The sequence below is a fragment of the Bombina bombina genome, chromosome 1 (genome assembly GCF_027579735.1).
Source record: "Bombina bombina isolate aBomBom1 chromosome 1, aBomBom1.pri, whole genome shotgun sequence".
NCBI lineage: Eukaryota > Metazoa > Chordata > Amphibia > Anura > Bombinatoridae > Bombina > Bombina bombina.
Window position 1 is genome coordinate 310,573,045 of NC_069499.1, and position 23,784 is coordinate 310,596,828.

Below are 23,784 nucleotides of genomic sequence, written 5' to 3' on the forward strand. Positions count from 1 at the left end.
TTCCTTGAAGAAGGATTAGGACATAATGACGGAACAACAATCTCCTGATTGATATTCCTGTTAGAGACTACCTTAGGTAAAAACCCAGGTTTAGTACGCAGAACTACCTTGTCTGAATGGAAAATCAGATAAGGAGAATCACAGTGTAAGGCAGACAATTCCGAGACTCTTCGAGCCGAGGAAATAGCCATCAAAAATAGAACTTTCCAAGATAAAAGTTTAATATCAATGGAATGAAGGGGTTCAAACGGAACTCCTTGAAGAACTTTAAGAACCAGGTTTAAGCTCCACGGAGGAGCAACAGCTTTAAATACAGGCTTAATCCTGGCTAAAGCTTGACAAAAGGCCTGGACGTCTGGAACTTCCGCCAGACGCTTGTGCAAAAGAATAGACAGAGCAGAAATCTGTCCCTTTAAAGAACTAGCTGATAAGCCTTTTTCCAAGCCCTCTTGGATAAAAGACAATATCCTCGGAATCCTAACCTTACTCCACGAGTAACTCTTGGATTCGCACCAATACAGGTATTTACGCTATATCTTATGGTATATTTTTCTGGTAACAGGCTTTCGTGCCTGTATCAAAGTATCAATAACTGACTCGGAGAAGCCACGCTTTGATAGGATCAAGCGTTCAATCTCCACGCAGTCAGCCTCAGAGAAATTAGATTTGGATGATTGAAGGGACCTTGTATTAGAAGGTCTTTCCTCAAAGGTAGAGTCCATGTAGGACAGGACGACATGACCACTAGGTCTGCATACCAGGTCCTGCGTGGCCACGCAGGCGCTATCAGAATCACCGATGCTCTCTCCTGTTTGATCTTGGCAATCAGTCGAGGGAGCAGAGGAAACGGTGGAAACACATAAGCCATGTTGAAAAACCAAGGAGCTGCTAGAGCATCTATCAGCTTCGCTCCCGGGTCCCTGGACCTGGAACCGTAAAGAGGAAGTTTGGCGTTCTGGCGAGACTGCATGAGATCCAGTTCTGGTTTGCCCCAACGATGGACCAGTTGAGCAAATACCTCCGGATGGAGTTCCCACTCCCCCGGATGAAAAGTCTGACGACTTAGAAAGTCCGCCTCCCAGATCTCCACTCCTGGGATGTGGATCGCTGACAAGTGGCAAGAATGAGACTCTGCCCAGTGAATTATCTTTGAGACTTCCAACATCGCTAGGGAGCTCTTGGTTCCCCATTGATGGTTGATATAAGCCACAGTCGTGATGTTGTCCGACTGAAATCTGATGAACCTCAGTATTGCAAGCTGAGGCCAAGCTAGAAGAGCGTTGAATATTGCCCTTAGCTCCAGAATACTTATTGGGAGGAGTTTCTCCTCCTGAGTCCAGGATCCCTGAGCCTTCAGGGAATTCCAGACTGCGCCCCAGCCTAGGAGGCTGGCATCTGTTGTTACAATCGTCCAATCTGGCCTGCGAAAGGTCATGCCCCTGGACAGATGGACCCGAGATAACCACCAGAGAATAGAATCTCTGGTCTCTTGATCCAGATTTAGTAGAGGGGACAAATCTGAGTAATCCCCATTCCACTGACTTAGCATGCATAATTGCAGCGGTCTGAGATGCAGGCGCGCAAATGGCACTATGTCCATTGCCGCTACCATTAAGCCGATTACTTCCATGCACTGAGCCACTGACGGGCGTGGAATGGAATGAAGGACCCGGCAAGCATTTAAGAGTTTTGATAACCTGGCCTCCGTCAGGTAAATTTTCATTTTTACAGAATCTATCAGAGTCCCTAGGAAGGAGACTCTTGTGAGTGGTGATAGAGAACTCTTTTCCACGTTCACCTTCCACCCATGCGACCTTAGAAATGCCAGAACTATCTCTGTATGAGACTTGGCAATTTGCAAGCTTGTCGCCTGTATCAGGATGTCGTCTAGATACGGAGCCACCGCTATGCCTCGCGGTCTTAGAACCTCCAGAAGAGAGCCCAGCACCTTTGTAAAGATTCTTGGGGCCGTAGCCAACCCGAAGGGAAGAGCTACAAACTGGTAATGCCTGTCTAGGAAGGCAAATCTTAGGAACCGATGATGATCTTTGTGAATCGGTATGTGAAGGTAGGCATCCTTTAAATCCATCGTGGTCATGTACTGACCCTCTTGGATCATGGGTAAGATAGTCCGAATAGTTTCCATTTTGAATGATGGAACTCTTAGGAATTTGTTTAAAATCTTTAAGTCCAAAATTGGCCTGAAGGTACCCTCTTTCTTGGGACCCACGAACAGATTTGAATAAAATCCCTGTCCTTGTTCCGTCCGCGGAACTGGGTGGATCACTCCCATTACTAGGAGGTCTTGTACGCAACATAGGAATGCCTCTTTCTTTATTTGGTTTTCTGATAACCTTGAAAGATGAAATCTCCCTATAGGAGGAGAAGCCTTGAAGTCCAGAAGATATCCCTGAGATATGATCTCCAACGCCCAGGGATCCTGGACATCTCTTGCCCACGCCTGGGCGAAGAGAGAAAGTCTGCCCCCCACTAGATCTGTTTCCGGATAGGGGGCCATCCCTTCATGCTGTCTTAGGGGCAGTAGCAGGTTTTCTGGCCTGCTTGCCCTTGTTCCAGGACTGGTTAGTTTTCCAGGCCTGTCTGTAACGAGCAACGGTTCCTTCCTGTTTTGGGGCGGAGGAAGTTGACGTTGCTCCTGCCTTGAAGTTTCGAAAGGCACGAAAATTAGACTGTTTGGCCTTTGATTTGGCCTTGTCCTGAGGAAGGGTATGACCCTTACCTCCCGTAATGTCAGCGATAATTTCTTTCAAGCCGGGCCCGAATAAGGTTTGCCCCTTGAAAGGAATATTAAGTAATTTAGATTTAGAAGTCACATTAGCTGACCAGGATTTAAGCCATAACGCTCTGCACGCTTGAATGGCAAAACCGGAATTCTTAGCCGTTAGTTTAGTTAGATGTACAATGGCATCAGAAACAAATGCATTAGCTAGCTTAAGTGCCTTAAGCTTGTCCATAATTTCATCCAATGGAGCAGAGTGAATGGCCTCTTCTAGAGACTCAAACCAAAATGCCGCAGCAGCAGTGACAGGCGCAATGCATGCAAGGGGCTGTAAGATAAAAACTTGTTGAACAAACATTTTCTTAAGGTAACCCTCCAATTTTTTATCCATTGGATCCGAAAAAGCACAACTATCTTCCACCGGGATAGTGGTACGCTTAGCTAAAGTAGAAACTGCTCCCTACACCTTAGGGACCGTCTGCCATAAGTCCCGTGTAGTGGCGTCTATTGGAAACATTTTTCTAAATATAGGAGGTGGGGAAAAGGGCACACCAGGTCTATCCCACTCCTTGCTAATAATTTCTGTAAGCCTTTTAGGTATAGGAAAAACGTCGGTACACACCGGTACTGCATAGTATCTATCCAGCCTACATAATTTCTCTGGAATCGCAACTGTGTTACAGTCATTCAGAGCCGCTAAAACCTCCCCTAGCAATACACGGAGGTTCTCAAGCTTAAATTTAAAATTAGAGATCTCTGAATCCGGTTTCCCTGGATCAGATCCGTCACCTACAGAATGAAGCTCTCCGTCCTCATGTTCTGCAAACTGTGACGCAGTATCGGACATGGCTCTTGCAGCACCAGCGGGCTCTATTCTTACCCTAGAGCAATCGCGCTTGCCTCTTAATTCTGGCAATTTAGATAATACTTCTGTCAGGGTATTATTCATAATATTAGCCATGTCTTGTAAGGTGATTTGTATGGCCGTCCCTGATGCACTTGGCGCCACAATATCACGCGCCTCCTGAGCGGGAGGCGAAGGTACTGACATGTGAGGAAAGTTAGTCGGCATAACTTCCCCCTCGTTGTCTGGTGATAATTCCTTTATAGATAAAGACTGACCTTTATTATTTAAAGTGAAATCAATACATTTAGTACACATGTTTCTGTGAGGATCCACAGTGGCCTTTAAACATAATGAACAAACAGATTCATCTGTGTCAGACATGTTTAAACAGACTAGCAATAAGACTAGCAGACTTGGAAAACACTGTAAATAATTTTACAAGTAATAAAGAAAAACGTTACTGTGCCTTTAAGAAGCACAGAAAACTGTCACAGTTGAAATAACAATGAACCAAATCAGTTATAGCAAACAAATTTTCACAGTAAATGTATTAAGTTAGCAGAGCATTGCACCCACTTGCAAATGGATGATTAACCCCTTAAAACCCAAATGGTTTTTATAAGCAAAAAAACGTTTTTTAATACAGTCAAAAAACCACTGTCACAGGACTGCTGTGACTGATTACCTCCCTCAAAATGACTTTTGAAGTTCCTTAAGCTGTCTGGAGACGACCCGGGTCAAGCAGAAGGAAGCAGGAAGACAGAGCCTGAATTTTTACTGCGTCAAAAGAGCGCTAAAATAGGCCCCTCCTACTCAATATTACAATATTGGGAGTTTCAGTTAACTGTTTCTATGCAGAAATATTGTCAGCCATGTGGAAAAATGTTATGCCCCAACAAGTTTTATCACCAATGTACCTCACAAAACGATTAAACATGCCAGTAAAATCGTTTTAAACATCCCTTTTTTAATGAGCATGTATCTCTATTGATAAGCCTGATACCAGTCTTCCTACTGCATTTAAGGCTTATAACATCACTTCAGTATTAATAGCATTTTCTCAGTCAAATTCCATTCCTTAGAAAATTACTTTACTGTATATATTTAAACCAGCCTGCTAACAGTTGCTCTCACTGTATTAAAGGCTTTTACTTACATTACATCGGTATCAGCAGTATTTTCTTAGTCAATTCCATTCCTTAGAAAAATAATTTACTGCACATACCTTGTTTGCAGGGTTCCCCGCACTCTATTCACTTTCTGAAAGTTACCTCACTCCTCAGAATATGCGAGAACAGCCAGTGGATCTTAGTTACTGCCGCTAAGATCATAGAAAACGCAGGCAGATTCTTCTTCCAAATACTGCCTGAGAATAAACAACACACTCCGGTGTCATTTTAAAATAACAAACTTTTGATTGAAGAAATAAACTAAGTATAAAACACCACAGACCTCTCACAACGTCCTATCTATTAAGTTGCAAGAGAATGACTGAATATGACATGTGAGGGGAGGAGCTATGTAGCAGCTCTGCTTGGGTGATCCTCTTGCAATTTCCTGTTGGGAAGAGAATATATTCCCATAAGTAATGGATGACCCGTGGACTGAATACACTTAACAAGAGAAATACAATTTTTAGATGCAACAAATAATGGCTTTAATTTTACTTTAATTTTTAAAGTGTTAATACCAATAGAATAGTTTACTACCTCCACTTTAAATATGCAGTTATATGATACAGTACCTTCCATTTGTAAAAAATTTTTTCCTGGAAGCTGAAGAGTTCAACTTTGTTCAGTATCTAGTGTTCGACAAGACTAGCTATTGTGGTTCAAATAAAGTTATTTTCCATGAGTTCTAGAATTTCATTTTTTTTGTGTGAAATACAAGCTTTATTCAAGTATTTGAAAGTACATGACAAAGTATGAATGACAATTATACAACTTTGGGTTGTATAATTTATCTCTATAGATACAACATGAGAGATAAGAGCAACTTGGTACCCAATCTCCGGTGTGATAGTTAAGAGTTCATCTTTGTTTATGACCAATGAGATCAGTAATGTCCAATTACTGGAAGATGATTCCGGATTTAGTTCACATTGAGCTAGTATTTTGTTTTGGAATTTTTTATAAATTTTACTAACTTTGTATTATAATCATTTTAGTAAAAATATATATCTAAATCTAAGCAGTAGTTATCCAATTTATTGAACATTTGAGTATCTAAGATGATATTGCCCTGAGTTAAAATAGAGATGATCAAAGAAGAGAGGAAGAAGAGAGAATAGACATAGAAGAGACGAAAAGGAAGGTTATGAAATAGCAAGAGATTAGGGTTAAGTTGGATGGCAATCCCGAGGATTCTACCCATCTCTGCAAAAACTTAAATTATGCTTACCTGATAATTTTCTTTTCTTCTGACGGGGAGAATCCACAGCTGCATTCATTACTTTTGGGAAATATAGAACCTGGCCACCAGGAGGAGGCAGACACTCCAGCCAAAGGCTTAAGATACCTACCCCACTTCCCTCATCCCCCAGTCATTCTGCTAAGGGAACAAGGAACATATCAGGGTGAAAAAAGGGTACCAGAAAAACAAAAAAATTAAGGCCACACTATGAAAACACGGACGGGAAGCTGTGGACTCTCCCCGTCAGAAGAAAAGAAAATTATCAGGTAAGCATAATTTAAGTTTTTCTTCTTAAACTGGGAGAGTCCACAGCTGCAGTCATTACTTTTGGGAAATCAATGCCCACGCTATAGAGGACACTGAATGGAAAATGGGCGGGAACAAAAAAAGGCGGCCCATTCTGAAGGCACCATAGCCTGCTTAGAACCCAAACTCCTGATTAAAAAAACTGCGTCTATAGACGCAGAAGTGACAAAAAAGGAAAAGGACCAAGTAACTGCCCATCAGTTAGAACCATAAAGATCCTTGCTAGAGACCACTCAGATCACTAGACTCAACTGAGCACAAAAGCCTCTGAGGAGACAAAAGTCCCGCTGACTCGAAGCCCGTCAAAGAAAACCTTTTTACATGACCAGTGGGAAGAGGGACACCAAAATTCTCCCAGAAGAAGAGGAAAGAATCAGGTAAGGAAGTCCAAAAAGACCTCACAAACAAACCCCCCAAAAATCAAGGGCAAACAAAGTGAAAAGGAAGAAGCCCCTAGCATGACTCAAAAGGAGCAGACTACAAGGCTGTAATAGGACAAAGTCGCGTAGAAGATACTCTACCGACAGAGGAGAGCAACGGAAGAAAAGTTCCAGATCACCTCCTACATGGATCCCAAGGAACAAATGTAAAGCCCTAACCAGAACCTAAGTCCTAGAAGGACAAAAAGCACTAAGAAACTGAACACCTGAGGGTAAAAAAAACCCAGGGAGAAGAACAGACAAAACAGATAGGAATATCCGTTTAAGCCGCAGGCTTTCATCCAATAGGCGGTCCAACTAAGCGTCAAGCCTTCAAAAACCAGCCAAAAAGGTAGCTAGGAAATTTGAACCAGAAACTTCCTGGGAGAGAAAAAAACAATACGGATCAATTCCCCCCCCCCCCCCCCCCCCAGAAAACAGGGAAGGGAGGACAGCAACCTGACCAGGAATGAAAAACCAGCAACTCACAGAGGGAAGGTTCCACCGCAAGGCCTCCCAAGTAAAGAAGGAGCACTCAATAGCTCCTCAAGATACGCGGTCGATGCTCAACAGAACAGTCAGAATTCCTGATCCCTATACCGAGCAAACAGTCCCAGCACCGAAGTGACTGGTAAAGTCCAAAGGACAGAGGAGAAAAAAAATTCCCCGTAACGACCAGGCCCAGAGATCAGCAACAAATCTCCAGCCACGAGATCCCCAGGAAAGGAAAGAGGAAGAGGCACGAACCCCCAGAGAGATTAGCTTGGGTTCCAAGATACCTATCCAAATCTCCCTTCAGAACCGGAGGGGAATGTATACTTAACCAAGAGAGACCCTCCACTAACAACTATCGGAATAGTATGCAACATGAAAATTCAACCTTCCAGGTGGACACAAAATCATGACGTCCTGCATGCAAAACAGGGAAGCAAACCCCACTGAACTCCGAGATTAGAGGAGGAAAAACATAATTTATGTAAGAACTTATCTGATAAATTAATTTCTTTAATATTGGCAAGAGTCCATGAGCTAGTGACGTATGGGATATACATTCCTACCAGGAGGGGCAAAGTTTCCCAAACCTCAAAATGCCTATAAATACACCCCCCACCACACCCACAATTCAGTTTAACGAATAGCCAAGAAGTGGGGTGATAAGAAAGGAGCGAAAGCATCAACAAGGAATTGGAATAATTGTGCTTTATACAAAAAATCATAACCACCACAAAAAGGGTGGGCCTCATGGACTCTTGCCAATATGAAAGAAATTAATTTATCAGTAGTGATGTCGCGAACAGTTCTGCCGCGAATAGTTCGCAGCGAACATAGCATGTTCGCGTTCGCAGCGGATGGCGAACATATGCGATGTTCGATCCGCCCCCTATTCGTCATCATTGAGTAAACTTTGACCCTGTAGCTCACAGTCACAAGACACATTCCAGCCAATCAGCAGCAGACACTCCCTCCCAGACCCTCCCACCTCCTGGACAGCATCCATTTTAGATTCATTCGGAGCCTGCATTCTTAGTGAGAGGAGGGACAGTGTAGCTGCTGCTGCTGCTGATTTAATAGGGAAATCAATAGCTAGGCTAGTGTATTCAGTGTCCACTACAGTCCTGAAGGACTCATCTGATCTCTGCTGTAAGGACAGCACCCCAAAAAGCCCTTTTTAGGGCTAGAACATCAGTCTGCTTTTTTTTTTTTTTCCCCTGTGTAATCTAATTGCAGCCTGCCTGCCAGCTCAGGCTCACAGCGTATACTGTGCCCACTTGCCCAGTGCCACCACTCATATCTGGTGTAACAGTAGTGTACATTTAAAAAAAACAAAAAAAAAACTTTTTTTAATTTGAAATAATAGCAGTCATTTTCCTTCACACGTGTGCGTTTGAGGTCCTGCCAGGGCACAGTGTGACACCAGTGCAAGTCATATCTGCTAAAACAGTAGTGTACATTTAAAAAAAAAAACAACCTTTTTTTAATTTGAAATAATAGCAGTCATTTTCCTTCACACGTGTGCGTTTCAGGTCCTGCCAGGGCACAGTGTGACACCAGTGCAAGTCATATCTGCTAAAACAGTAGTGTACATTTAAAAAAAAACAAAAAACACTTTTTTTTACAGTGAAATAATAGCAGTCAGTTTCCTTCACACGTGTGCGTTCCAGGTCCTGCCAGGGCACAGTGTCACACCAGTGCAAGTCATATCTGCTAAAACAGTAGTGTACATACATTTAAAAAACCCCACCTTTTTTATTGTGAAATAATAGCAGTCAGTTTCCTTCACACGTGTGCGTTCCAGGTCCTGCCAGGGCACAGTGTCACACCAGTGCAAGTCATATCTGCTAAAACAGTAGTGTACATACATTTAAAAAAACCCACCTTTTTTATTGTGAAATAATAGAAGTCAGTTTCCCTCACACGTGTGCGCTCCAGGTTCTGCCAGGGCACAGTGTCACACCAGTGCAAGTCATATCTACTAAAACAGTAGTGTACATACATTTAAAAAAAACAAAACCTTTTTTTACTGTGAAATAATAGCAGTCAGTTTCCCTCACACGTGTGCGTTCCAGGTCCTGCCAGGGCACAGTGTCACAGCAGTGCAAGTCATATCTGCTAAAACAGTAGTGTACATTTAAAAAAAAAAAAAAAACCCTTACACTACCTGAACGATACAACATCATACCTGATGTTTTAAAGCACGTTATTCCAAACAATTTAGGAATGTTAGGTGATTTATGCCCTTTATGGATTAAAACCAGACTCTGCATTAACTATGTAATTTTCCATGGGAGTTTGCCATGGATCCCCCTCCGGCATACCACAGTCCAGGTGTTAGTCCCCTTGAAACAACTTTTCCATCACTTTTGTGGCCAGAAAGAGTCCCTGTGGGTTTTAAAATTCGCCTGCCTATTGAAGTCTATGGCGGTTCGCCCGGTTTGCGAACTTTTGCGGAAGTTAGTGTTCGCCGTTCGCGAACGCAAAATTTTAGGTTCGCAACATCACTATTTATCAGGTAAGTTCTTACATAAATTAAGTTTTCTTTCATGTAATTGGCAAGAGTCCATGAGCTAGTGACGTATGGGATAGCAAATACCCAAGATGTGGAACTCCACGCAAGAGTCACTAGAGAGGGAGGGATAAAAAATAAAGACAGCCAATTCCGCTGAAAAAAGAATCCACAACCCAAATCAAAAAGTTTTAATCTTATAACGAAAAAAACTGAAATTATAAGCAGAAGAATCAAACTGAAACAGCTGCCTGAAGAACTTTTCTACCAAAAACTGCTTCTGAAGAAGAAAAAAACATCAAAATGGTAGAATTTAGTAAAAGTATGCAAAGAAGACCAAGTTGCTGCTTTGCAAATCTGATCAACAGAAGCTTCATTCTTAAAAGCCCAGGAAGTAGAAACTGACCTAGTAGAATGAGCCGTAATCCTCTGAGGCGGGGATTTACCCGACTCCACATAAGCATGATGAATCAAAAGATTTAACCAGGAAGCCAAAGAAATAGCAGAAGCTTTCTGACCTTTCCTAGGACCAGAAAAGATAACAAATAGACTAGAAGTCTTTCTGAAATCTTTAGTAGCTTAAACATAATATTTCAAAGCTCTTACCACATCCAAAGAATGCAAAGATTTTTCCAAAGAATTCTCAGGATTAGGACACAACGAAAGGATAACAATTTCTCTACTAATGTTGTTGGAATTCACAACCTTAGGTAAAAATTTAAATGAAGTCCGCAAAACCGCCTTATCCTGATGAAAAATCAGAAAAGGAGACTCTAAAGAAACAGCAGATAATTCAGAAACTCTTCTAGCAGAAGAGATAGCCAAAAGAAACAATACTTTTCAAGAAAGTAACTTAATATCCAAAGAATGCATAGGCTCAAACGGAGGAGCCTGTAAAGCTCTCAAAACCAAATTAAGACTCCACCAAGGAGGAGAGATTGACTTAATGACAGGCTTGATACGAACCAAAGCCTTACAAAACAACGAATGTCAGGAAGATTAGCAATTTTTCTGTGAAACAGAAAAGAAAGAGCAGAGATGTGTCCTTTCAAGGAACTTGCAGACAAACCCTTATCCAAACCATCCTGAAGAAACTGTAAAATTCTAGGAATTCTAAAAGAATGCCAAGAGAACTTATGAGAGGAACACCATGAAATGTACGTCTTCCAAACTCGGTAATAAATCTTTCTAGACACAGATTTACGAGCCTGCAACATAGTATCGATCACTGAGTCAGAGAAACCTCTATGACTAAGCACTAAGTGTTCAATCTCCATACCTTCAAATTTTATGATTTGAGATCCTGATGGAAAAACGGACCTTGAGATAGAAGGTCTGACCTTAACGGAAGTGGCCAAGGTTGGCAACTGGACATCCGAACAAGATCCGCATACCAAAACCTGTGTGGCCATGCTGGAGCCACCAGCAGTACAAAAAAGCATTCCATTATGATTTTGGAAATCACTCTTGGAAGAAGAACTAAAGGCGGAAAGACATTAGCAGGTTGATAATTCCAAGGAAGTGACAACGCATCCACTGCTTCCGCTTGAGGATCCCTGGATCTGGACAGATACCTGGGAAGTTTCCTGTTTAGATGAGAAGCCATCAGATCTATTTCTGGAAGCTCCCATATCTGAACAATCTGAAGAAACACATCTGGGTGAAGAGACCATTCACCCGGATGTAAAGTCTGGCGACTGAGATAATCCGCTTCCCAATTGTCTATACCTGGGATATGAACCACAGAGATTAGACAGGAGCTGGATTCCGCCCATGCAAGTATCCGAGATACTTCTTGCATAGCTTGAGGACTGTGACTCCCACCTTGATGATTGACATACGCCACGGTTGTGACATTGTCTCTCTGAAAACAAATAAACGATTCTCTCTTCAGAAGAGGCCAGAACTGAAGAGCTCTGAAAATCGCATGGAGTTCCAAAATATTGATTGGTAATCTCGCCTCTTGAGATTTCCAAACCCCCTGCGCTGTGAGAGATCCCCAGACAGCTCCCCAACCTGAAAGACTCGCATCTGTTGAAATCACAGTCCAGGTTGGACGAAGAAAAGAGGCCCCTTGAACTAGACGATGGTGATCTAACCACCAAGTCAGAGATAGTCGAGTATTGGGATTTAAGGATATCAATTGTGATATCTTTGTATAATCCCTGCACCAAAGGTTCAGCATACAAAGCTGAAGAGGTCTCATGTGAAAACGAGCAAAGGGGATAGCGTCCGATGCTGCAGTCATGAGACCTAAAACTTCCATGCACATAGCTACTGAAGGGAATGATTGAGACTGAAGGTTCCGACAAGCTGAAACCAATTTCAGACGTCTTTTGTCTGTTAGAGACAAAGTCATGGATACTGAATCTATTTGGAATCCTAAAAAGGTTACCCTTGTCTGAGGAATCAAAGAACTTTTTGGTAAATTGATCCTCCAATCATGTTCCTGAAGAAACAACACAAGTTGATTCGTGTGAGATTCTGCTGAATGTAAAGACTGAGCAAGTACCAAGATATCGCCCAAATAAGGAAACACCGCAATACCCCGCTCTCTGATTACAGAGAGAAGGGCACCGAGAACCTTTGAGAAGATCCTTGGAGCTGTTGCTAGGCCAAAAGGAAGAGCAACAAATTGGTAATGCTTGTCTAGAAAAGAGAATCTCAGGAACTGATAGTGATCTGGATGAATTGGAATATGAAGATAAGCATCCTGTAAGTCTATTGTGGACATATAATGCCCTTGCAGAACAAAAGGCAGAACAGTCCTATAGACACCATTTTGAATGTTGGTATTCTTAAATAACGATTGAAAATTTTTAGATCCAGAACGGGTCTGAAAGAATTCTCTTTCTTTGGTACAATGAACAGATTTGAATAAAACCCCAGACCCCGTTCTCGATATGGAACTGGCACAATTACCCCAGATGACTCCAGGTCTGAAACACATTTCAGAAAAGCCTGAGCCTTTACTGGGTTCACTGGAATGCGTGAGAGAAAGAACCTTCTCACAGGCGGTCTTATCTTGAAACCTATTCTGTACCCTTGAGAAACAATGTTCTGAATCCAATGATTTTGGACTGAAAAAAAATCGTAACCTGCCCCGTACCAGCTGTACTGGAATGAGGGCCGCACCTTCATGCGAACTTGGGAGCTGGTTTTGATTTTCTAAAAGGCTTGGATTTATTCCAGACTGGAGAAGGCTTCCAATTGGAAGCCGTTTCTTTAGGGGAAGGGTCAGGCTTCTGTTCCTTATTCTGACGAAAGGAACGAAAACGGTTAGCAGCCCTAAATTTACCCTTAGATTTTTTATCCTGAGGCAAAAAAGCTCCCTTCCCCCCAGTAACAGTTGAAATTATAGAATCCAACTAAGAACCAAATAATTTATTACCCTGGAAAGAAAGATAGCAACGTTGACTTAGAAGTCATATCTGCATTCCAAGATTTAAGCCATAAAGCTCTTCTAGCTAAAATAGCTAAATACATATACCTGACATCAATTCTAATGATATAAAAAATGGCATCACAAATGAAATTATTAGCATGTTGAAGAAGCTTAACAATTCTATACACATTATGATCTGGTACTTGTTGCGCTAAAGCCTCCAACCAAAAAGTTGAAGCTGCAGCAACATCAGCCAAAGAAATAGCAGGCCTAAGAAGATTACCTGAACATAAATAAGCCTTCCTTAGAAAATATTCAAGCTTCCTATCTAAAGGATCTTTAAAAGAAGTACTATCTGCCGTAGGAATAGTAGTACGTTTAGCAAGAGTAGAGATAGCCCCATCAACTTTGGGGATTTTTTCCCAAAACTCCAATCTATCAGCCGGCAAAGGGTACAGTCTCTTAAACCTTAAAGAAGGAGTAAATTAAGTACCCAAACTATTCCATTCCCTAGAAATTACATCTGAAATAGCATCAGGAACTGGAAAAACCTCTGGAATAACTTCATGAGGTTTAAAAACCGAATTTAAACGTTTACTGGTTTTAATATCAAAAGGACTAGACTCCTCCATATCTAATGCAATCAACACCTCTAAGTAAAGAACAAATAAACTCCATCTTAAATAAATATGAAGATTTGTCAGTGTCAATATCTGAGGCAGAATCTTTTGAACCAGACAGATCCTCATCAGAGATAGATAAATCAGAATGTTGGCGGTCATTTAAAAATTCATCTAATTTATGAGAAGTTTTAAAAGTCCTTTTACGTTTATTAGAAGGTGGTATAACAGACAGGGCCTTCTGAATAGAATTAGAAACAAATTCTCTTACATTAACAGGAATATCCTGAACATTAGATGTTGAAGGAACAACAACAGGTAATGGACTACTACTAATGGAAATATTGTCTGCTTTTGAAAGTTTATCATGACAACTAACACAAACTACAGCCGGAGGAACAGTTACCACAAGTTTACAACAAATGCAAGCTTTGGTAGAACCGACATCAGGCAGCAGCATTCCAGAAGTAGATTCTGATACAGGGTCAGATTGCGACATCTTGCAATATGTAATAGAAAAAACAACATATAAAGCAAATTATCAAATTCCTTAAATGACAGTTTCAGGAATGGGAAAACATGCAAACAGAATAAGCCTCTGGAAACCAGAAGCAAAAAGAAACAAAGACTTAAATAATGTCAAAAAAACTGGCGCCAAACGTCTGCAACAAACACGAGCGTCATAGATGACGCAACAATGTGAAAACTCGGCGTCAACTATGACGCCGGAAATGATGTCAATAACATCAACAAACGTAATTCTCGCGCCAAAAATGACGCAATAAATTCTAGCATTTTTTGCACCCGCGAGACTAACAGCCCGCAATTTAGAAAGAAAAGTCAAATTGAAAAATTTTCAGTTAAGAATTTTTTTTATTCATATGCATTTCCCAAAAATGAAAACTGACAGTCTATAAGAAGGAAATATACTGATTAACCTGAATCATGGCAAATATAAGTATAAAACATACCCAGATGAATAATCTAGGACTAGCCTGACATCTAGGATAGAAGGGCCTTCATAACAAGAAAAACAACCTCTTAACAAGAAGTAAGCAAACTCAGTACCCAACCAGGACCAGCCTGATATACAGGGCGAGACAGAACTGTTCAAGGCCACTGAAAGGTCTAAGCCCTAGCAAGGCTAGACTAAATAAACAGAAAAACAGTAGACATGTAGGCTCTGAATATAGCAATCGTGACCACAAAATCGCTAGTATCAAATCCCAGAGAAGAAAAAGTTTTCCAAAATGGAAAAACTATAACAGTCTTGAGCTCACAAAAAGAAATACAATACATCCTAACCGGATAAAATAAAAGAAGGCAGCACACGCAGGTGAACACCCAGGAAGAAAAGGGCACACTTACAGAACTAGCCAGTCATAGACCCGATTCCTTCATAAGCTCACAACTGGGAATGAGATACACAAAAGAAAAGGGGAGACGACAAGGAGAATAAACTCCACTCGTCTAACACTGCTTGCCGTCTGGAGCAGAAGACTTGTCAGAATTGGGCTCCTCTAACGCTCCAAGACATGCATCAGCAGGACATGAAGGCGCACCAGTCTAAATTGAAAGGCAAGACTCACCTCCGCCGGGCATCTGATGACCCTGGCCCCAAAAGCTGTACCCCTAAAGTCTCAGGGGACACAGCTTTCCCAGAGGGCTGAACCGATAGAGATGATCCCACGCCTGACGGGCCCTGGTTAAGAGAACACGGATAAGATCTTCCCGGAAGATGTAAGTGCGCCAACGCCATAGATATGGTCATGCGGAACCGTGCAGTATCCTCTGGAATAAACAAGTCACCTTCCGGAGAAGGGGTAACAGCAGTTGGGACACCTGTCTGTGTAGTAACAGAAGGTTCTAGGGAGCGCTCCTCACGCGAAACAGAATCCTCGGGGTCGGATGGCTCAGTGGACTCTAAGCTCTCCAAGTTGGGAGAAAACAGCACTCTAAAATGGCATACGGAACATAACTGATGGGGCTGGATAACCCGGGCCCCCACAAATTCTTCGCAAGAAGCGGAATCTGAATCAGAGACATCCATCTCCAAAAAATCTGAATCCTCCATAACTTGAATCTTGGAAATTATGGACAAAAAAACAAACGGCACCTTACACCCCCAATGGCTGGGGCACTCACCATCTCCTATGACCCAGACAAGTAGAGAAACACAGACTCTCTCCGCCACCACACGGTCAGGAATACGGAAATGGGAAACAAAACCGTGACCATGCTCGGTCACAAGGTGCACTATGCAGGCCAAAGGAAAAAGCGTGCCAGTCTACAAAAACTGTGCAGCTCAAAAAGGCCGGTATATTCCGTAATAGCCACAAGCCCAAGCATCACTACACATAAGCTGACAGAATCACATAACAAACATGATTAAAGTCCCCCACAGTTCAATAACCCCCCCTCAGGAGGTATTAACTAGTGATGCACCGAAATGGAAATTCTGGACCGAAACCGAAAATCCGGGATGCACTTGGCCGAAAACCGAAACTGATACCGAAAATGTATTTTTTCAAATTATTTTTTTAAGTTTTTTTTGTGCATAATTAGAGCCAATAAAAAAAACAACACACTTTTATTGAAAGTAACACACTAAAATTGGACAAAAATATCTTAAAACAATAATATGCTACACAATAATTTTACCAAGAAGAAAAAAAACAGGCAAAAAATAATGCTATTTTCGACCAAAATGTTTCTGCGACCAAAACTTTGGAGCATCCCTACTTAAAACAATTATAAATATCAATATACTGTATTATTCTTCATTTAGTTCTATATAACATAATCATATTTAACAGGTTTTTTGTTTTTTTTTTACCAATTATCCAAATAAAGTATAATCCTAGAAAACTCATATGCAGAACAGTAAGTGAAGTAATAAACTTAAACAGCAGCTCTAGGCTAGCATCAAATTTTAAAAATGCTACACAATAATTTTACCAAAACTAACAGGCAAAAAAACCCGAAAACCGAAATAGCCAAAAATGCCATTTTCGGCCGAAACTTTCTGCGGCCGAAATTTCGGTGCATCCCTAGTATTAACCCTTGATTCCATAAAGATAAAGGAGTCCCACTGAGACCCTGTCTTCTTCATTTACAATACATTCCCAAATTGAAAATGAAAGAAAATAAAACTATCTTACCGGAATCTACGCCGTGGCACAGTAACACGGCCCTTCAAGTGTGACAGATAGTAGGGTTGCTTCTGACATGGACTTGAGCGAAGAAAGCAGGCAGCGAAACTCGCAAAACGCTGATTGCTTATGGAGCTGTCAATATAAGTTGGGATGGTTTCGCAGAAAGCCTCTCCCTGCATCTCCGGACTCTAACTTTCATCCATGCTCTCATGGAGAGGCTGAGAGGACTACTTAAAACTCCGGTCCCATGTAGAAGAGTACTACCCTCCAAAAGAGACTCTCTTGAATCTTCTGACAGTTCTCTGCCAACTTCCTGTGACGAAAGTCAAAGAATGACTGGGGGATGGGGGATGAGGGAAGTGGGGGAGGAATTTAAGCCTTTGGCTGGGGTGTCTTTGCCTACTCCTGGTGGCCAGGTTCTGTATTTCCCAAAAGTAATGAATGCAGCTGTGGACTGTCCCCGTTTAAGAAGAAAAATATCTTCCCAAAAAGAACAGAGCTTTGCACACTGCTACCAAATGTGAATCAGGGTTCCCTCCTTTCCACAGCCCCTCCACAAGACCCCAATGGAGTGTGGGTAGATCTTTTTTCAACCTATAGGGTGTTAAATACCATCTGCTCAAAAAATCCTAATGAGTTTCTTGAATTCTAGACGAGATAGATTTTTTTTTGTCCATTTAAATATTTTGTACCAGTCTGTCATCGATATTATACCCCAAGTCTCTATGCCAACCTTGCACATAAGAGGGAAGTTTTGTCATGTCTTTAATCAAAATTAGTTTATAAATTATAGATATTCCAAGTGTTGCAGTGTCTGCATCACACAAAACTTTTTATAGGGTGTTAGTGGTTTGACAAGGGAGGGTTTAGAAAAGAAATGAGATATTTGAGCAAAAATATATAATGAAGTGAAAAGTATTGGATTCCATTCACTAAAGCTCTGCTTGGGGTTTTATTTTTTCCTGTGATATAGCATTATATAAAGCCGTGTGGGTTAAAGGGTGCATTGAACTGGAATTTCCTGGATGGGTCTCAGTGGAGAACAAGGAGTGAAGATATGACATTGTGTATGGGTGATCTTATGCCCTTCCTTAAAGACTTATTTTATCAATGGGTATTGAAATATCAGTTTAGGGCACTGAGCTGGTGATATCCAGGCCAACATACCAGTATTTCCTCTATGCAAGATCTCATCATCCATCGGTACCCATGCTTTATGAACAGGGCTATGACAGCATTCAACTAATCTTTGCAGATTAAAAATGTTAAATTGCAATCTAATTCTTTTGTTTATCACCTCATTATTTCTAAGACATTGAATTTCAAACAGTAGTACATTATCTTGTAGTACACAGTCACTAAGAATAACTCTACAAGACATTTATTGGTGTGCATGTCTAATTGTGTATGTCTAATTTTACAGCTGTTTGCAAAAAAGCTTGCACTCATCCATTGCTAATAAAGTAATAATCAATTAGATGTAAATCGATTATAATATACTGTTCACAAAATAAGTTAAAATGAAAAAAGGTGTAAAGTTGAAGGAAGTGAAACAATGCTTGGAAATCACTAACTCAAATTAGAAATTAATTGAAATAAACTTTATGCTTAAATTTAATTTAAGAAATGAATACAATTAAATTAAGAAATTACTGAAACTTACTGATGTTCCTGGAGCAACCCTGGATACTATGACGGGCATTTTCTGATCAAAGCCACCCTGTAATAAAATTAGGAATGCAACTCACTGCAGATTAAAACATAGTATAAGAAATTGAGCAACAGGAACACAAAATTTATGCTTACTTCATATATTAATTTCTTTCATGATGCTGAGAGTTCACGAGCAATCACATGTGGGAATAATCCCTTCCTGAGAACTAGGAGGCGGCAAAAGACAACCCCAACACACCAGAGCTTGAAATCCCTCCCACTTCCCATGATTCTCAGCCATACATATAGCCAAGTGGATGAGGAAAAAAAAGAAAAGCAGGAAAGATAAAGCCGGGCAAAGAATTGAAAAACAAGTACTGCTGCCATCTTAAAAAAAAAAGAAAGGACGGTTTTTGTGGACTCCCACCATCACAAAAGAATGAAAATAATAAGGTAAGCATATATTTTGTCTTCTTTCATTAGATGGTTAGTGTTCATGAGCCATAATGTGTGGGAATCCATATCCACTGTAAGCAGAATTCATTACAGGGTACTAAAGTGTACACCATTTTGGATTTTTCATCTGTTTAAACAGTTACCATAAGGATAGGGCCAGGCTGGTTTCTCACAATTCTGTAGATACCACTGTAAAAAGAAAAGAATAGCTAGTGCGATGAACAGCATTATGTTGATGACAAATCAGAAAAGGAAGTTCACAAAACAAAGCTGAAAGCTCAGAAATTCTTCAGGCTGAAGAAATAGCTAGGAGAAAAAAAGCTGAAGTACGAAACCCTGCCTTAGCTCAAAAGGAGTTTGAAGAACCTTCAAAACCAGCTTTAGATTCTAGGAAGGAGAAATTGGATGAAAAACTGGTTTTATTCTTATCAGAGCCTGAACGTCAGACATTTTAGCAATCTTTTTATGAAACAGAACAGAAAGAGCTGGAATCTCACCCTTCAGGAAACTATCTGACAAATCTTTATCTAAGCCTACCTGCAGGAACTCAAGAACTCTAGGAATTCTAAAAAAAATTCCAATGGTAACCTTATGATAAATAAGTCTGGTAAAAGGTTTCCTAGCTTGAATCAGGGTATCAATAACCTTGTCAGAAAAGCACCTCTGAGACAAAATTAAGCATTCGATCCCAATGGCGTCAAATTCAGAGATCTGGATAAAAGAAAGAGCCTTAGAGGAAGCAATCAAGGTGGGTACGAGGACATCTGCACTAGATCTGCAAACTAAATCCTGCAAGGCTACGCTGGAGTAATCTGTAATACTGAGACTTGTTCCTGCTTGAATCTGGCTATCACCCTGGACAGCATTACAAAATGGAGGAAACATGTAAATCAGGTTGAACGACCAAGGTACCATTAGGGCATCTATCAGACTTGACCAAGGGTTTCGAGATCTGGCACAATTTTGAAACAGTTTTTTATTTAAATGGAAGGCCATGAGATCTATCTCTCTGGCAGATCCTAACGCCTCACAATTTGGTCGACTTTTTGATTCAGAGACTATTTCCCTATTCAGAGACTGGGGACTTAAAAAGTCGGCCTCTTAATTGTTCACATGTGGAATATGACAATATCTATGAGCAGAAGAAATTGCTATTAAAAATAAAACTTTCCAAGACAAAAGTTTAATATCAAGAGAATGGCTAGGCTCACATGGAATCTGTTGAATAACTCTTAAAACAAGATTAGGATTCCAGAGAAGAGCTGAAAACAGGTCTGAACACAGATCTAATTCCAACAATAGCCTTAAAAAGGCCTGAACATCTGGCAACTGTGCCAATTTCTTATGTAACAAAAGAGAAATAGCAGAAAAGCCCAGGAAGTTGCAACTGCCCTAGTAGAATGTGCCTTAAGTCTATCGGGCAATCGGTTACCCTTTGTGTAAGCTCTGGAAATTGATTGGATAATCCATTCATACATCATAGAACGTGAAGTAGCTTGACCTTGATGAGGTCTCTTGGGAATTTAAAAAAAGTCTGTCTGTCTTACGAATGTCCTGAGAATCCTGCGGTCCTTGACAAAATGAAGCTAGCACTATGTCCCGATTCTTATGGAAATCAGACACCACCTTTGAAAGAAACTCTGAAACCGTTCTAAGAACAACCTTATCTTGGTGAAACATGTAGTAACCTTTCCTTGGAAGAAGGAGGATTAGGACAAAATGACAGAACAACAATCTCCTGATTGATATTGTGAGTAGAAATTACCTTGGGCAAAAACCCCATGCTAGTTCGTAAGTGTGGAATACGGATAGATGATATATGATAAGTCTCTGCCCACGGAAGGATGCGAGAGACCTTCATCTCCAGAGAACTGTGAGTTCTGCCCTGATGGTTGATGTAGGCAATCAAAGTGATGTTGTCCGATTGGAATTGAATAAAACAGACGGAACGCAACAGGGGCCATGACTGTAGAGAGTTGAAAATGGCCCTCAGATCCAAAATGTTGATGGGAAGTTTTACTACAACTGTCCTAAGTTCTTATTACGTAAATACTAAAACATCTGACCACATCCAAACGATACAATGGCTTCCCCTGAGAACCCTGCTGTCCTGGTCAAAATGAAGCTAACAATATGTCCTGATTCTTATGGAAATCAGACACCACTTTTGGAAGAAACTCTGGAACCGTTCTAAAAACAACCTTATCCTGGTGAAATACAATGAACGTCTTTTTAATTGAAAGAGCTTGAAGTTCAGATACTCTCCACGCAGAAGTGATGGCCACCAAAAAGACAGGTCTTTAAAGTAAGAAATCACAGGGAGACTGCTCGTAAAAGTTCAAATGGTAAATTCAAAAGAGAATACAAAACAAGAGGATGACCCCAAGATTGTGCAAATTATCTGACAGGACGGACGGATATGGGCCAAAGCTTGAAAGAACTGAATCAAAGGATCCTGAGCCCACTTGACCCCTGAAATAGCAGAAATTGCAGACACCTGGACTTTAAGGATCCTACCACTTAGACCTTGAATAAACCCATCATGTAGAAAGTTGAGCAAATAGGAAATCTAAAAAGGTTGCTGTTGAAACATCTATGAAGAAAATGTGTCCCAAATCCTATAATAGGCCTTAGAAGTTGTTCCCTTCCTGGCATGAAACAGGGTTTGGATAATCGGCGCTAAAATGTTTAACTGTTGTAGTCTGAAGACCTCAGCAACCTTGCCACCAACATTAGATGTTAAGGATCAAGATGAACCACTGGACCGTGAATCAACATGCCCCAGGAGACTAGAAGACGCCATGGAGGTTGAACTGCTAGCCTGTGAAACAGAGGAAACCAAGGCCTTCAGGACCAAAAAGGTAGGATGACAATGAAGGTTGCTGATTCTCATAGAATCTTCGTTAGAAGATGTGAAATGAGAAGAACTGGAGGAAAAACATAAATGAGACTGAACGGCAACTCCTGGAGAAATGCATCCACCCCTAAAGCCAGAGGTGTTGGGGTGCGACTGAAGAACCTTGGAAGTTGATTTTTTGCAGCAGAGGCCATAAGGTTGACCTCATTTCTTAAAAATCCTCTGTAACAGCCAACTATTCAACTGCCATTCCACAGGAGACATTCTCTGTTCCTGGAATATGAATTGCCGAAAGAAGCTGGATGTGGCGCTCAGTCCAACTGAAAATTGTAGAAATTTCCTTCAGAGCAGTGTGGCTTCTTGTTCCACCTTGATACTGGAGGTAAGCCTTGGTTGTCCTGTTGTCAGAGATAATCTTTACAGCCTTTCCCTTTAGATGCCTCTGGAAGGCATGAAGTGCTAGAAGAACTGCTCGTATCTCCAGAATATTTGATGGAAGAGACTGGACTTGACTGTGCCAAGTTCCCTGAGCAATCCTGCCTTGAAAAAGTCCCCCAGACGGATTTGCTGGCATCAGTCTGAACATGGACCCAATCTGGTTTCTGAAGAGGTAGTTCCCGAAGGAAACTTTATCAACTGGGAAAGATTGCTGCAAGTTTTGGTGGAAATTAATTTGGAATGGGCGCATTCTCCATCTTGCCCATTTTACCATGTGAACTACAGAGGCCATCTACATAGAAACGTCATCCACTGACAGGCAGTCAGTTGTCTTACATGACAAAATCTCTGGAAATACTTTTTTAAGACCTGGATGCAGTCATTTGGAAGGAAAACCATTCCCTTTAGAGTGTTGAAGCGGGCCCCCAGGAACACAAGGTCTTGAGAAGGGAGCAACTGACTCTTCTGGTAATTTATAAGCCAAATGTGATATTGAAGAAACTGTAATAAAATTCTTCTGTGAGCATAGGCCTGTTCCAAAGAATGTATTAGAAGAAGGATATCGCCCAGGTAGTGGATGGCAAATAACCCTCTGACACACAACTCTGCTATTAGCAGAGGAAGAACCTTTGTAAAAACCCTTTGAGTGGAAGAAACTCTGAAGGAAAGCACTGCAAATTGGAAGTGACGGCCTACGACAGAAAAACAGGTATTTTCTGTGAGTCTCTGCAACTTGAATATAAAAATAAGAATCTTTGATGTGTATTGATAGATGAAAGGCTCTTGGAGGGATCAGTTTGATGACCGAATGAACCGATTCAATCTTTGAACCCTTTAAAAAGTGTTGAGATACTGAAGGTCTAAAACGGGTCTTCAAGACTTGCCCCTGTTTTGTAGACGGACAGGTATTTCTTGAATGACACCTTTGCTCAGTAGCTTGCTGATAAAATTGTGAACAGCCTATAATTTCCCAGGATCTATGAGGAGTGGAGAATTCACCAAGAGAGGAAGACGGTGGTTCTTGCTGAACTCCAGATGGTACCCGAATTTAAGAACTCCAAGAACTCAATTCTCCAAAACACTGGAAGCCCAAACCTTCCCAAAGTTTGTGGAGTCTTCCTCCAATTAAAAAGGTTTGGGGCTGTACACTATCCATTGCTTCTTAGACTGAAAGAAAAGGACTTACCACATTCCTCTACCTCTGGTCTGAGAACCAGATCTGCTTTCCTGAGAATTAAATAAATCTCGCCGTGAAGAGGCCTTTGTTGTCTATGAGCATAAGAGGAGCCCCTACGACCTCTAGAAGCCTGTGGAAGAAAAGGACTGTTACCTCCTGTTCTTTTAGATAGTAAGATATCTAACTGTTTTCCAAAAAGCATAGCCCTTTCAAAGGGCAGGTTTAATAAATTGGCCTCCCAAAGGCGAAGGCCCTTCTTACTAGGTTAGCAGATACCATAGACTTAGCATTCAGCTTCTCAGAGGCAGCAGAAAA

At 41.1% G+C, this 23,784-nt stretch overlaps 1 protein-coding gene across 1 annotated transcript in view; it reads right to left on the reverse strand.

Annotated features, from left to right (window-relative positions):
* Positions 1 to 23,784, reverse strand: part of PTPN4 (protein tyrosine phosphatase non-receptor type 4) — a gene marked incomplete in the record, with an annotated part of 1,345,721 nt that overhangs the window by 334,366 nt on the left and 987,571 nt on the right. Inside the window, 1 exon segment of the mRNA XM_053698088.1 lies at positions 18,552 to 18,608. Within this exon segment, the coding sequence (XP_053554063.1) occupies positions 18,552 to 18,608 (57 nt within the window).